This window comes from Poecilia mexicana, unplaced genomic scaffold (genome assembly GCF_051168715.1).
Source record: "Poecilia mexicana isolate PSO_F unplaced genomic scaffold, ASM5116871v1 scaffold_2, whole genome shotgun sequence".
Classification (NCBI taxonomy): Eukaryota; Metazoa; Chordata; class Actinopteri; order Cyprinodontiformes; family Poeciliidae; genus Poecilia; species Poecilia mexicana.
The window spans coordinates 53,279,321-53,293,342 of record NW_028263371.1 but is presented as its reverse complement, the minus strand read 5'-3'; the positions used below and the strand labels follow the sequence as shown (position 1 = coordinate 53,293,342).

At 37.9% G+C, this 14,022-nt stretch overlaps 2 protein-coding genes across 3 annotated transcripts in view; both read right to left on the bottom strand.

Moving 5' to 3' along the window:
* The window catches only part of mylka (myosin, light chain kinase a), a 53,604-nt gene extending 44,678 nt beyond the window's left edge, over window positions 1-8,926 (bottom strand). For both annotated transcript variants that reach the window (XM_088002971.1, XM_088002974.1), the window contains exons 1-3: window positions 8,551-8,926; window positions 4,417-4,579; window positions 730-937 (exon numbers count right to left, since the gene is read on the bottom strand). In XM_088002971.1, coding sequence (XP_087859097.1) covers window positions 730-937; window positions 4,417-4,578 — 370 coding nt within the window. In that variant the 5' untranslated portion in view covers window position 4,579; window positions 8,551-8,926. The remainder of the gene's footprint in view (window positions 1-729; window positions 938-4,416; window positions 4,580-8,550) is intronic.
* A 420-nt stretch (window positions 8,927-9,346) lies between these two features.
* Window positions 9,347-14,022, bottom strand: part of LOC148160952 (heat shock 70 kDa protein 12A-like) — a 37,130-nt gene continuing 32,454 nt past the window's right edge. Inside the window, exons 9-10 of the mRNA XM_088002940.1 lie at window positions 10,586-10,696; window positions 9,347-10,158 (exon numbers count right to left, since the gene is read on the bottom strand). Coding sequence (XP_087859066.1) covers window positions 9,527-10,158; window positions 10,586-10,696 — 743 coding nt within the window. The 3' untranslated portion in view covers window positions 9,347-9,526. The remainder of the gene's footprint in view (window positions 10,159-10,585; window positions 10,697-14,022) is intronic.

Sequence of the window (14,022 nt, the reverse complement as noted above, 5' to 3'; positions counted from 1 at the left end):
GAAAACAAGGTGAAGAAGGAGGTCAGAAAGTGATTAATTCATTCTCTTTTCTAGTGAAATCATGGATGGGACAAAAAGTTTTGTTGTTGCTGCTGTTTTTTAATTCACAACAAAATCTGTCTGAATGTGAAACTTTCCAACAAATTGTGATTCAACTGGCAAAATTCTAATTTTAATTCTGACCAATCAAATCATCCGAGACCTGATCAGAACATCATAAAATGCATTTTGATTACAAATGTATTGTCAATATTTCACTAATGTTGAAAAAACACAATTTTGCAATTGTGGTGTTTTCATTGTAAGAAATAAAATTAAAGTCAAACAGGAATAAGTTTGTTCATGCAATAAGTCATCAAAGACAGCTAAACTGTGTTTTAAGTCAATAATTCCTTAATATTGATCATCATCATCCATCTACCACTTCCTTTTGTCTTCTCCATCTTAGAGTTTCCACTGCAGTTTTGTGAAATACATTAATTTTTATACGGCTGAAAAACCACCTCATGTGAGTTTTTTCAAAATTGCCGTGTTTCTAATTTAATTGTATTAAACTAATTTATTTTCTTATTTCCAATTTGCACGATTTTCAGGCCAACTGACACACAGCGACTGACAGGAGGATTTTCTGCTGTTTCAGGACTTTAAGATATTCTGCTGTCATCAGATCATCTCTGTTAGTTTCTACAGTTTTGCTCCCAGAAATGTGTGTGAAATAAGGACTGGTACCTTCCAGAAGGATCTCCACGGTAACCTGCCGGCTCCCCGCCTCATTGGTCGCCTGACAGGTGTAACAACCCAGATCCTCCTCTGTGACTCCGCCCACCAGGAGGCTGAAAGTGCCACGCCCACCTCGCGTCACTGAGCAGCGGCCTCCACCAATCACAGCCTTCCCGTCTCTGTACCATGTGACCTGCGGCTCCGGTTGACCTCTGACCTGAAACAAAACGAACAGAGGAAAATATCAGGTTTTCATCCAGCATAGAGGAAGATCATGACCGTTCTGGTTTTGAGTTTAGAAGACCTGAAGGAAGCGTTGTCAAAGTTCACATCAGGTTTTGTGAAATATACATTTCTCAGTAAAAGAAATTATCGATGTATGACATCTCATCATGTCATATTTGTGCCTCACACACAAACTCTTAGTGTTTTAGTTTCTACTTTAAATGTCTTAATAAACTTGAAATAAGACAAAACTAATTTACAAGTAACTTTTCAACAAAATATTGTGTTTTAAGCTAATAATTCCTTAATTTTGATGAAAAAGTTTAATCATTTTAGTAGCAATCATTGGTAATAAAATTTTGTAAGATTTTGAGTTTTTGCAGCATTCTCTTCTTATTTTCTCTAAGGTTATATATGCATATTCCAAAATAGCTGATTTAGCACAAAGCTGCTCTGTTATGTCTTTTTTGTTCTTTATGTCAGATCAATAAAATGTTGCATACAGTTGATCGAATGAATATTCATTAAGATCTAATTTGCATATTTGAAACCACATCCTCTTTTTAAGCTTCAACGTCTGTCTTGTAACTTGATCAAAACATGTACAATGACTAGGCAGAAAGTTTCAAAATGGCACAATGTCTGGAAGTTTGTCTTCAAGCTGCCTTCAGCTTTGCTTCCTCTCTGCTGTGCATTCAGCTGAATGAACTCAGTAATGGCTCCGTCTGCAGAAACAAACATGCAACCTGAATTTTCGGCTTTAATTGTTAAACCTTGAACCTTCAGCTCTTTATACAGAACTCTGTACATATTTGAGATAAAATGCAGTCTAACAGAGGAGTAAAAGTGATGTATGTTCTCTACATAAAGTTTAAAAAGTCTGATTTTATCATCTCAAGTTACAGACAGTAACCTTAAGCATACGTTAAACATTGAAACAATAAAACTCACTCAGTTAATCTTCCTTAAGTATGAACAAACATCAGTAGAAAATATAACCGGCATGCATTTGCTCACATTTCAACTTACTGGGTGAACAGATTCAGTAATTTATGTGACTCCACACAGCGCTACGAGTAAAACATCCCAATCTGAGGGAAGAAGCAAAAACCAAACTACAGAAAGCTGCAGAAATCCAACAAAACCAAACAACTGTACTCAGACTTCTCCGTTTCAGATGTTTTCTTTGAACTAATTCAAGATTTTCCAACCAAAAGTTTAAGAATCAGCTTTCCAACAGGTCACTGAAAGAACCGTCTGAACAGCAACAGCTCCTAAAGTTCACATTTTGCACAGTTTTGTTTTTCCATTTCAGCCTGAACTGCTTCTAAAAACAGCCCAAGCACTTAAAAACAAAAAGACAACAAATGACAATGAGTTAATAGGTTTTGGTGTCAGAAAAATTTGCCATTTCAAAAACCTCTAAATTTTTAAGTTAAAATTGACAGGCACTGCGCAGCTACCTAGCAACCCCATCTAAACCCGTTTAGTAACCCAATATAATCTACATCATGTTTGGTCAGCCGGTTTTACCGCTGTGTATTTGCTGTACAATGGCTGCTGGAAAAGACAAGTGTTTCGTTATTGACTTGTCATCCAGAAACCACTTGCTGAATTTTTGTTGGTTGTGCAGGAGGCTCTACTTCTGCTTTTCAAAGTTGTACAGTTACATTAATGCACATCTGTTTGCAGCCATTTTCATGTGCGAGTGTAAACATTGAGTTGGGGGCGTGGCCAGCAGCAGCTCATTTGGATTTAAAGTGACAGGACAACCCTAAATCAGCTCATTCTGAAAAGAGCTCGAAATGGGCAGAACGGACCTAAAAACTGATCTTATAAGAATTATTTTATTCTAAAACATGGTTTTGTGCAGACCTATAGCCTAACTTATTCAAAGAATTAGAATTATTCTGTTGGCTGCAATCTACAACTTCACCACTAGATGTCTCCACATGAGACAAATAAAAACTTCCTGCTGAACCAGTTTAATATGTTAAAAAGTCAGGACTAACTGCCAACAGGTAGCTGAAACTGAGGCTGATGCTGCCGGTCCGGTTCTGACTGACCCATGCAGACCAGAACCAGAAACCCAAACAGCCTGAAGCGGGACTTGTTTGCGCAGCATGTGGAGTACAGATGTGGCGACTGTTTGATGACTTGCAGCTCAGCGGCCAACAGGCCTTACGGCTCCATCCATCATGCCTGAGGACTGACGGTGCGTTCAGGCGCTCTGGGATTAGTCCTACATTCTTCCTACAGATAAATCTGAGGCGCCGGAGCAGAAATGCTGTTTCTAAGAGCGTTGGACCTTCATACAAGCAGGAGTGAAAACAGAGCAGACTGAGTCAGCTGACTGAGTCACAGTTAGACGGTCCAGATCTGACCTGAGAGCAGCTCTGAGTTTTATTCATGATGTTGAGTTCAGAGGCAAACAGACGAGAGAAGCTCCTCGTTTTCTGCTCCTCGTTTCCTGCTCCTCGTTTTCTGCTCCTCGTTTTTTCTACTCCCCGTTTTCTGCTCCTCATTTTCTGCTCCTCATTTTCTGCTCCTCGTTTTCTGCTCCTCGTTTTCTACTTCTCGTTTTCTGCTCCTCATTTTCTGCTCCTCGTTTTCTGCTCCTCGTTTTTTCTACTCCCCGTTTTCTGCTCCTCATTTTCTGCTCCTCGTTTTCTGCTCCTCATTTTCTGCTCCTCGTTTTCTGCTCCCCGTTTTCTGCTCCCCGTTTTCTGCTCCCCGTTTTCTGCTCCTCGTTTTCTGCTTCTCGTTTTCTGCTCCTCGTTTTCTGCTCCTCATTTTCTGCTCCTCGTTTTTTCTACTCCCCGTTTTCTGCTCCTCATTTTCTGCTCCTCGTTTTTTCTACTCCCCGTTTTCTGCTCCTCATTTTCTGCTCCTCGTTTTCTGCTCCTCGTTTTTTCTACTCCCCGTTTTCTGCTCCTTGTTTTCTGCTTCTCGTTTTCTGCTCCTCATTTTCTGCTCCTCGTTTTCTGCTCCCCGTTTTCTGCTCCCCGTTTTCTGCTCCTCGTTTTCTGCTTCTCGTTTTCTGCTCCCCGTTTTCTACTCTGACACTTTGATGAAGAATATCTTCTGTAGATTTACTTAACTTAGCAGTGATAGAGTGTTATTAAGAAGAAGAAAACCTTTTTATTAAACCTAGAGCAGCTTTATTCTCCATAAACAGTTTGAAACCGTTAACTCTGAGATGAGAGGCTGTAAAACTCTATTTACATTCTGCAAAGTCATTTTCTTCATTCAGCTCGGAGGCTTTGATCTAAACTCAGAGATAATAAACATGAAGAAAACCACAAATGAGGAAGAATTAAGCAGCTCTGTTTATCAATCAGCTTCCTGTCGTTTGAACTCAGATCCACACCCACAGCCGTTTTCTGTTAAAGCGACTGCAGCTCCAGTAAAACTATAAATTATTTAGGATCATGTGATGTTGACCTGTTCCTGTTTGGGTTAATGCCTCACCTTCCCCTCCAGTCGGGCGTCTCCTCCCAGGCTGACCCTGACGTTTCGAGGCGGCAGGACGAAAGCTGGAGGTTCGTTGCCGTGGAAACCACATCCTGTGGGTGAAGCTGTGACCTCACAGAGAGACGGAGGAGCTGCAGACAGTCGGACATCACTCATCATGCTGTCAGGAAGAAACACAGACAGACGTCTGCTTAGCTATCAGATCATTTAATGAAGAAAACTTCAACTTTCATTACAAGTTTTAAACTTATATTTAACCATCAGAAACTGTCAGGGCTCCAGTTGAAGCTGCTTTCCAACAAATCAATTTAGAGTTAAACAGCATTAGGAGAAACACATAACAGGAATATTAGATTAATAAATGTGGAAATAAAAAACAAAACAATATTAAAACCTTTTTGATGTTTTTACAGTAAAGATTAATATCAGTTGGATGACTGGATGCTAACTGGCTGTTAGCTGGTTTTAACTGAATATAGTTGAGTTCAAACTCTCCCACCCAGCCCCCCAAAAAATAAAAAAAAAAATAAAACATGGCCAAACTCCTCTAAGACTGAAGAGGTAAATCTTAGATCTCTGGATATTTCCTAGTGTAAGATTTGGGCTCTTTTCATGTATCAAATGACTCAGTGCAGCCATGTTGAAGCTTCTTCTTCACCTTCTCAGGCGTTTATTCTGGATCCTGTTTGAGGCGTCCATATTGATTCTGTACTCAGGAGATGTTCTGATACACTAAAAAGTCCAGATTTACAACTTACATGTTGGGAAATATCCAGATGTGCATCTCATTCATAAACCATCTCAGTCTTAGGAAGGATTCTGTCACTTTTTGTGGCAGAATCCTTCTGACTTTGTGATCTCAGAAAACTTCTAGTTTTTTTCTTACAAATTCCATAATTTATGTCAGAAAATATGTTTTGTTTTACGCCTTTAATCATGGAAAATTATATTTTTTTTCTTGCCAATGTACAACTTTTTGACATCAGAACATAACCACGTTTTTTTTTTAATATGTGAAATTCATCTTAAAATATATATTTTTTCTATCAACCATGGCCCCAACACTCTAATCAGCTAATCACTATTTTAGTGATTAGCTGAATGTTTTCCTCATGTCTGCTAAATGTCGTAGATATGTGGCTTAGTGCGGCTGGTTGGTTATTTTATCTGTATTTTCTGAACAAACAGCAGCTGCCTGGTCATTTTCCTGTTCAGACTGTCTGCTGCTTCCATACAAGGATTTTAAACTTTAATATTTACTAAAAACAGTCAACTTTCTCTGAATGAAGCATTTTTATCCAAACATTGACCCTTGTTTCGTTTTAAATCAAGAGAACAACCCGAGTGAAGTTGATCTTCTCACCTTCTTCAAAAACAAAATTGGTGTCAAAATTGTGCAGGATTTTTTTGTTCTGTCATTTTAAAGATAATAAATGTTTTCAGAGGTCATTAAAGGTCAACTGGCCTCATTAAATATGAAATAAAACTACCTGGGTCTCCATTAACTCTGCTACGTTTGTGCTGATAAAATTTGTTTGTTCTGCTTTTGTTTTGAAGACATTAATGAAAACAAACAAATCTGTTGTAGCGAATTGTGTTTGTTCTGCTATCATTTTAAAGGAATTAATAAACATTTCCAGAGGTCAGAGGTAAACCAGACCCCACTTTTTAAACTCAAACTAAATTGGTGTCCATCAACTCTACTACGTTTGAGCAGCAGAAATTTCCATTTGTGATGTTTTTGTTTTGAAGATATGACCGGCTGACCTCTGATAAACTCTGGAAACTATTTCATTAGTATCTTTAAAATGATAGCGGCACAAACAAAGCACAGCTAATTGACACCACTTTTGTTTGATTTTGTAAGGTGGGTGACTGGTTGACCTTTCATGACCTCTACAAACATTTACTCATATTTTTAAAACAACAGCAGGACAAACAAAAATCTTTGCTGCACAAACATTTGACACCAATTTTGTTTGATTTGAAGATGATGAAGGAAACAGAAGTTTGTTGGACTTTCTTCATGTGATCCAAACAGAAAATAAAAACTGATTCCTGCAGAGAAGATGAAGGTCACAGAAACTCCTCGGTTCTGTTGGTACCGGTTCTGATGAAGTCATGTGACCTGCGAACAAACAGCTGATAGCAGATCAGAAACAGTTTCAGCCTCAGATAAAACCTGATACTGTGACTCTGACTGATGGGAATGTTTGTTATCAGCAGGTTCTGTTGATTCTGTCAGAACCAACAGAACCAGGAACCAGAGACAGACTGAGGTCAGCGAACCGTCTGTGTTGGTCATTAACAAAGTTTGTTATCAGGACGGAAACGGTTTGCTGCTGATTCTCACACTGAACCACAAACACTGACAACAGCTGGAAACTTCAACCCTGAGCTCAATGTCTACTGGTTTATACTGGTTTATACTGGTATATGCTGGTTTATACTGGTTTCATTTAAATGAATCCAAAAGGCCGATTAAAGCTGCTACAGACGTAGAAACTGTTTTATTTCCAGGTAAACTGATGTTCAGTTTGGTTTTTGTCCCATCAGGTCATGATGACGACGCCTCAGCTTCACATCAACAACCCAACCGAGGTTAAAGTCCAGTAAGAACCACAGCCTCCCAGTAACAAACTGGATGCAGGTCAGACCTGAGCCTTTCTGAGGTCCTGTTTGATAAAATCTGTTTGAGTTTAACAAACAGATTTTAACTCTGTTTAGAATTAAACAGACATGCCAACTAAAGATGACGTGTTGGTTCTGATTTCAACCTTACAGAAGCAGCAAACAAGCAAAGATGCTCAAATTAATTAGCATTTTGAAATGCAGAGTGAGGCATATTCATTTACCTAAATGAAAGTAGTAATTATTTCAATCAATAATCAACTAATTTAGTAGTTTATTAATCATTAACTGAAAAATACAAACTCAGAGCAGTAATTAAGGTAAAACTTTACCAAACATGTTTACATTTTGCATTTAAGATAAACCAGAACACATCAAGTGGCAGTTTTAGCTTAATTTCTGTAAAATAAATCACCAATTAAACACATTTTAATGGCCGATTATTAAAACAGTCAACAGATCAGCCCAACACTGTATTGTTAAGTTAAGCAGAAAGATTCTCATATGTTTATGTTTTAGCTGCAGATGCTTCATTTCCTATAAACCAGCAAACATTCAATAAAGGAATGATGTTATTGCATATGAGACAATGAAATGATTTTTTATCATTTAAAAAGGATTTGAATTATTTAGTCCAAACTTTTGTTGCAGTTCTATTATGAAGAGCTTAAATTTCTTGAAGCTCTTCTCTCCTAGACTGACCAGTTAACAAGTTAATGATGATCAACTTAACTAAAGATCAAAACCTCCATCAGCTGCACTGAGTTCATCCTCAGGTTCATCTGAAGCTTTTCTGTCCTGAAAACTTCCCATCATGCTGCAGGTTTTAATCAGAGCAGATTCCTTCCTGTCAGTCGACCGTTTCACAAACATCCTTCACAGCTGAGAGACTCAGATTCTGGTTCCACATTCAGCCTCAGAGATTCACACAGAAACGACACGTTTGATTCCCAGAGAGCAGATCAGAGTCTGAGATCAGGAGGAAACCATCAGGTGATGAAGCTGCTGGTTGATACATGATGTCTGACTGTAAACAGCTTCAGCTGCTGATCTCACTCTGATCAGTGACCAGCTCTGATCTGGTTCTGGTCATCAGCTCAGATTCTGATACAAACAGCCAGATGAGACACATTAATGTGATGAAACACATTTAAAGAGCCTCCAGGTGATAATTCTCCATCATGTGAGACTGAATCTCATCTCAGCTCTGAACAGGCTGCAGCAGTTCAGTCTGACTGATGATCCTTCATCTCCATTTCTCTGCAGCAGCCAGAAGAAAACAGGAAAACTGAAACAGACTCTTCATTTCATCACCAACATCAGGAGAACATGCAGCAGAAAGGCCATCAGACTGACCTTTGACCTGGAAACTCAGATAATCTGCAGCTTGTTTTCAGACATGAAGACATTAAAGATGAAGGTGAAGCAGCTCTGACTCCGCCCACCTCAGAGGTCGGAGGTCAAAGCAGCTAAAGGTGAAAGTTAGTGAGCAGGTCTGACCTGATGCAGCAGCAGAGGAACCTGATGAAGCAGCAGCAGGAGGAGAACTTCAGTCCTCTGATCAGATCCTGTTCTTCACTCCAACAAGCCGTTCATTCAGCAGCAGGACTCCTCCTCTTCCTCACTCTCTTCCTCCTGCTGCTCCTCTCAGATCTCCTCTGTCTGTCACAGGAGGAAGAGGAGGAGCTCAGACCATGATGAAGGTCTCTGTTCAGACTCAACTTCTAGCGGCTCTGACGTCATTAAATGTGGCGAAACTTAAACCAAACCATCTCCATCTTTTCTGGTTTCAGTGCGCCATCTAGTGATTAAATGTGTTACTGCAGCTGCTGCCTGCAGGAAATGTTGAGTGGAATAAGAATTAAAAATAAATCAATGTTTTCATCTGTGGTTTATGTAATTTTATCTGTATTTTATCTGAAACAATGTTAATGACCAAAGATTACACACTAATTAAACCCATGAGAAAACTAGTTATTCAAAAAATATTACTTGGAGATTTTAATAAATGTGATTTTAATAAACTATATAATAATAGGACATGAACAATGAACCACCTGAAACCTCTTCAGATGGTTAATTAATTGAAGCTAAAACTTAAGAGCAAATATTAGTTTTCTAAAGCTTTCATTGTGTAAACACCACAATAAAACAATTAAACTTACAGGGTTTTTAAAATATTAACACATTCTGGTGCTTAACTTTCAGGCCTAAATTAATCCTGCAATCAGAAATCAAATGACTCAAAATAAAGAATCAGAACCAGAACAAACAGAAGGGAGGAAGGAGAACCAGGTTAAATCAAATTAACTTTTATTTTTAATTCAGTTTACAAACTGAAGTCTGTAGAACTGATTTATTGGTTTCTGGTACAAAACAGGAAAAAATTGAATATGGAAAAAGTTATTCAATGGCAAACAAACAAAAAAAAAAACACAAGAAAACTATGCACATTGTCTGAATAAGAACAAAAATCTCATGACCAACATCTGAACCAAGCTGGACGTTTCCTCTGAGGCTCCACCATCTCTGGGTTTCTCCCCAGCTCTACGGCTCCTTTCAGAATCGCTTCCTGGGGTCTAAGAGGACACAGGACTTCATACTGACGTCCAAACTGATCAGTGATGTGCTGACGTAGAATCTGGCTCTCAGCCAATCCTCCCACTAACACAATAAACCCAATGTTGAGATTTTTGTCTAATATTTCTCTGAGTTTCTCTGTGATTCCCTGCAGACTAAAATCATAGAAAGATCTCAGTTTCTCTCTGGAGATCCTGATAGATCCATCATCCCAGGAAGCTCCTTCCACTGAATCAAAGAAAGTTTCAATCTGTTTCTGTTTCTGAGCCACTATGACCAGGTTACCCGGGCAACTGATCTGAACATCTTCATCCAAATGTTTGAGACGAGTAAAATCATACATCATCTTCTGAACCTCATTGGAGAACTTTTGCTCATATTCTTTCCAGATTCCAACAGAGAAAATTTTCTCCAGGAACTGTTTGAATTCAATGTCCACATGTTTTCCTCCCCGCCACATTCCAAAGGTCTCATGCAGCTTCATGTCTCCTCCTTCCAGGACGTCATGAACAGTGAAGTGACTGTAATCTGTTGACAAACAGGAAGAAAATAAAATATATTAATGGAAAAATCTCAGGAAACAACTTATCACACATTTTAACTCACATTCGACAAACATTAATCAAAGAGATTAATTCATCCATCATTTATCCAATTGTCCCCACAGAGTTGTGGGGGACAAACAGAGACCAGTTAACCCAACAGTCATGTTTCTGGACTGTGGGAGGAAGTCGGAGTACCCAGAGAGAAACCAGGCATGAACAGGGAGAACATGGAGACTCCATGCAGAAAGACCCCAGACTGGGATTCAAACCCAGAACCTTCTTGCTGCAAGGCAGCAGAGAAACCAGCTGATCCACCGGGCAACACAACATCACTTCAACATGTTTACTGTGGATAAAAATGTTTTTAAAACTCGTCTTTAAACCTTTAAATAACGGTGAGTAACTTTTACCTCCACAGTCGACAACAAGGTACCGTTTCCCGTCTCTTTGGGTCTCCAGCAGGACTTTGGTTTCTTCTGGTTCCACAGTAAACTGTACGACCTCCTGACCTCCTGCTGGATCTGTAGAAACACAGAAACCTCACTGAGCTGCTCTAGGAACAATGATCAATGTTTTTACAGGTAGATTCAGGTTTTTAGTTCATTTATCTTCTGTCTCTGTTGCCATGGTGATGCTGGAAATCTCAGGAGTAAAAGTTTCCAGATCAGTGATGATCCAGAGTCAAAGCTCCTGAGACCGATCATAGAAAGAAAATAATAACAATGGACAGAGAGACTTTAACAGAAATCTGAGTAGAAATGATGATGATGGTGTCAAGATTCACTGTTAGAGGAAGTGATGTCACTGTGATGATGAAGGTCTGAGGTGTTCAGAGTAAAGTGGGCGTGTCTTCATGAAGTCTGTATCGACTTTAAAATGATTTATAAAAAGAAAGATGCTGAAAAAACAACTTTATCTAAATTATACCATCATATTTGATCAGATTATTAGTTCTGATGAGAATAATTTTTCAGATTAAAACCTTTTGAAAATAAAAAAAATAAGTTAGATATTAAAAAGACTTTTTATGCAAAGTTATACAAAGTTATGTACAAAAAAGTTATATATAAAAAATGTTTTCTGGGTCTGATTTGATATTATAATCTTAAATAAAACTTTAAACTTTTCTATAATGTTCTAATTAACTGTATGTAGTTAAATGTTTTAGAGATCATTTTATTTCATCTGAATATTAATTTCTTCATATTGAGATTTTGATTTATTTGCATCATGTTTGCAGATCCTCTGGTAATTTCAAAGTCTGCAGTTCTGGGACATCTGACACAATTAACATTTTTATTTCTAAATAACTGAAACTAAACAACCTGAATGTTGATTTATTTCCTTAAACTTAGAAGCTGAGAGGTGACAGTGAGGTTTTCCTCCAAGCAGCAGCTGCCTGAGAAACTCAGAGGTCAGCAGGAGGAAGGACTTGGTCACAGCGTGTCGCTCTGTAGAGCTGCAGGTAGAAGTTAGAGGAGGAGGAGGAGATGGAGCTGATGCTGCAGTTAAGATGCTGCAGGTAAGATGCTGCAGTTAAGATGCTGCTGCTGCAGTTAAGATGCTGCAGTTAAGATGCTGCAGTTAAGATGCTGCAGTTAAGATGCTGCAGGTAAGATGCTGCAGTTAAGATGCTGCAGTTAAGATGCTGCAGTTAAGATGCTGCAGTTAAGATGCTGCAGTTAAGATGCTGCTGCTAGAAAATAAAACTGAAAGTTTTAAATCCTGATTGATGGTTAAAAGACTGATGGATCATCCTGTGGTTAAGTTTTAACACCTTAAATCTTCATAAATTGACGGATTCACAAAAAGGTGATTTATTTTGTTATAGTATATTAAACTCATAAAGAACAAATTGAAACAGTAACATTACATAAGTGAGTAGAAATAAATGCTAAATATGAAATTAAAAATATACAATATATTGCAAATGTTTCCAAAGGTAATTTGTTGCCATTTTCCCTCTGAGAAATAAAACGTTTTATCTCTTGAAATATTCTGGATCAGCACGATTTCTGACTTTCAGAAGAAATTATTACCTGATGTCACCAGCAGATGAACAGAATCTGAAAGTCTTTAGACCTGAATGATCCGTCATCCTTCAACTGATCATCTAGATGGAAAGTTTTCAACTAAAGACTCTTTGGAGATAAAATAGTTTCTGTCTGTCAAATGATTATCTTTGGTATTTTTATAACAAGGTTATTGATCATCACTGATGTACATTTTAACTTCAGGGTTTTTCTGATCAGAGTTCAGAAATAAAGATAAATTTCTCTGAAAATGGTCAGATAGTGAAGGAGAAGACAATGTCATAGAAAATGAAATATTCAGAACTTCAGGTTGATCTTCAGGAATCTTCTAATGTTATCATGACCTCATTATAATAAAGTCTGGTTCTCCTTTAATGATGTATCAATTATTCTGATTGGTTTACAGTCATGTTTAATTACAATGATGGATCCTCAGAAACAACAGCTCTGCTGGTTTTACATGAAGACATTCAGAGTTAGAGCCTTAAATGTATTTTAACAAACCAATAATCAGGTTGATGCTTTAAATGAGAGAACATCCATCAGTTTATCTAGAAAACCTGACTGCTGCTGCTTTTGGTTTTCTGATCAAATCATCAGTTTATCTAGAAAACCTGACTGCTGCTGCTTTTGGTTTTCTGATCAAATCATCAGTTTATCTAGAAAACCTGACTGCTGCTGCTTTTGGTTTCTGATCAAATCATCAGTTTATCCAGCTTCATGTTATTATCTACAAATAGAGAATAACAACAGAGGTGAAGCTTCCCAGGAGAGACTGACCAACCAAAATGACTCCAACATCAACGACTCAAACAGGAAGTTACAGAAGAAACCAGGAAACACATCTAAAGCTCTGCAGGCCTCAGTAAAGGTCAGAGTTCATGTCAAATTTATTTGTATAACGCAATTTAAACAACAGCAGATGACCAGAGGTCAAAGGTCAAAGCCACAGCTGAAAAAACCTGAGCTTCATTCTGGTTTATGGAAAACCAAAAGCAGAGGATGATTTAGTAAAGACAGAGAGAGAGAGAGAGAGAGAGAGAGATTTTAATAGCTCATTTATTTTTCAATAAATAATCGACATAGTATCACAAACTATGTAACAGTGAAAAAAACAAACAGAAAAAACTAAACATACACCACACACAGCATTACATTAACACCCTTCCAAAAATAAGTTCTCCTTCTACCACACTACAAATTACTTCCCCATAACTCCAAGTGTGACAAAAGGTATCTAAATCTGAAACTGATTTATAAAAATTAAATTCAAGCAATAGCCTAGACTTCACCAGGTTAACAAATAAAGAAACCACATTAATATTCAACTCTTCCTCCACTTTCCTCTTTCTGCTTATGTACATTTTAGCCTGTCCTATCAACAAGTTTATCAACTGACATTTGGTCTTTCTTTGGCGTGTAAATTTAACACCACATATAAAACCTGTTTAGTGAAAACTTCACCATATCTGTTGAAAATAATTCTCAAAAGCACAAAAAGAGCTGACAGACGAATACAGTCTAGAAAACAATGAAACACTGTTTCCCTCTGTTCACAAAATGGACAGCAGGATTAATAGCAGAAACAAATGAGTGAACAGCTACAATACCATGAAGGATTCTCCACTGTAAATCTGCATGTTTGTTCGGTAGAGGAGGCTTATACAACGATTTCCATTCAGGCTTGATTTCAGGTGTTAAGGAGATATGAGATCTCCACACTGTGTCACTGCGTCCATTCAGTTTGTTCTGATTAAGAGTTTTTACAAACAGCCTATAGATCATTTTCCCAGAAGCTCCTTCTAGGGAGATTC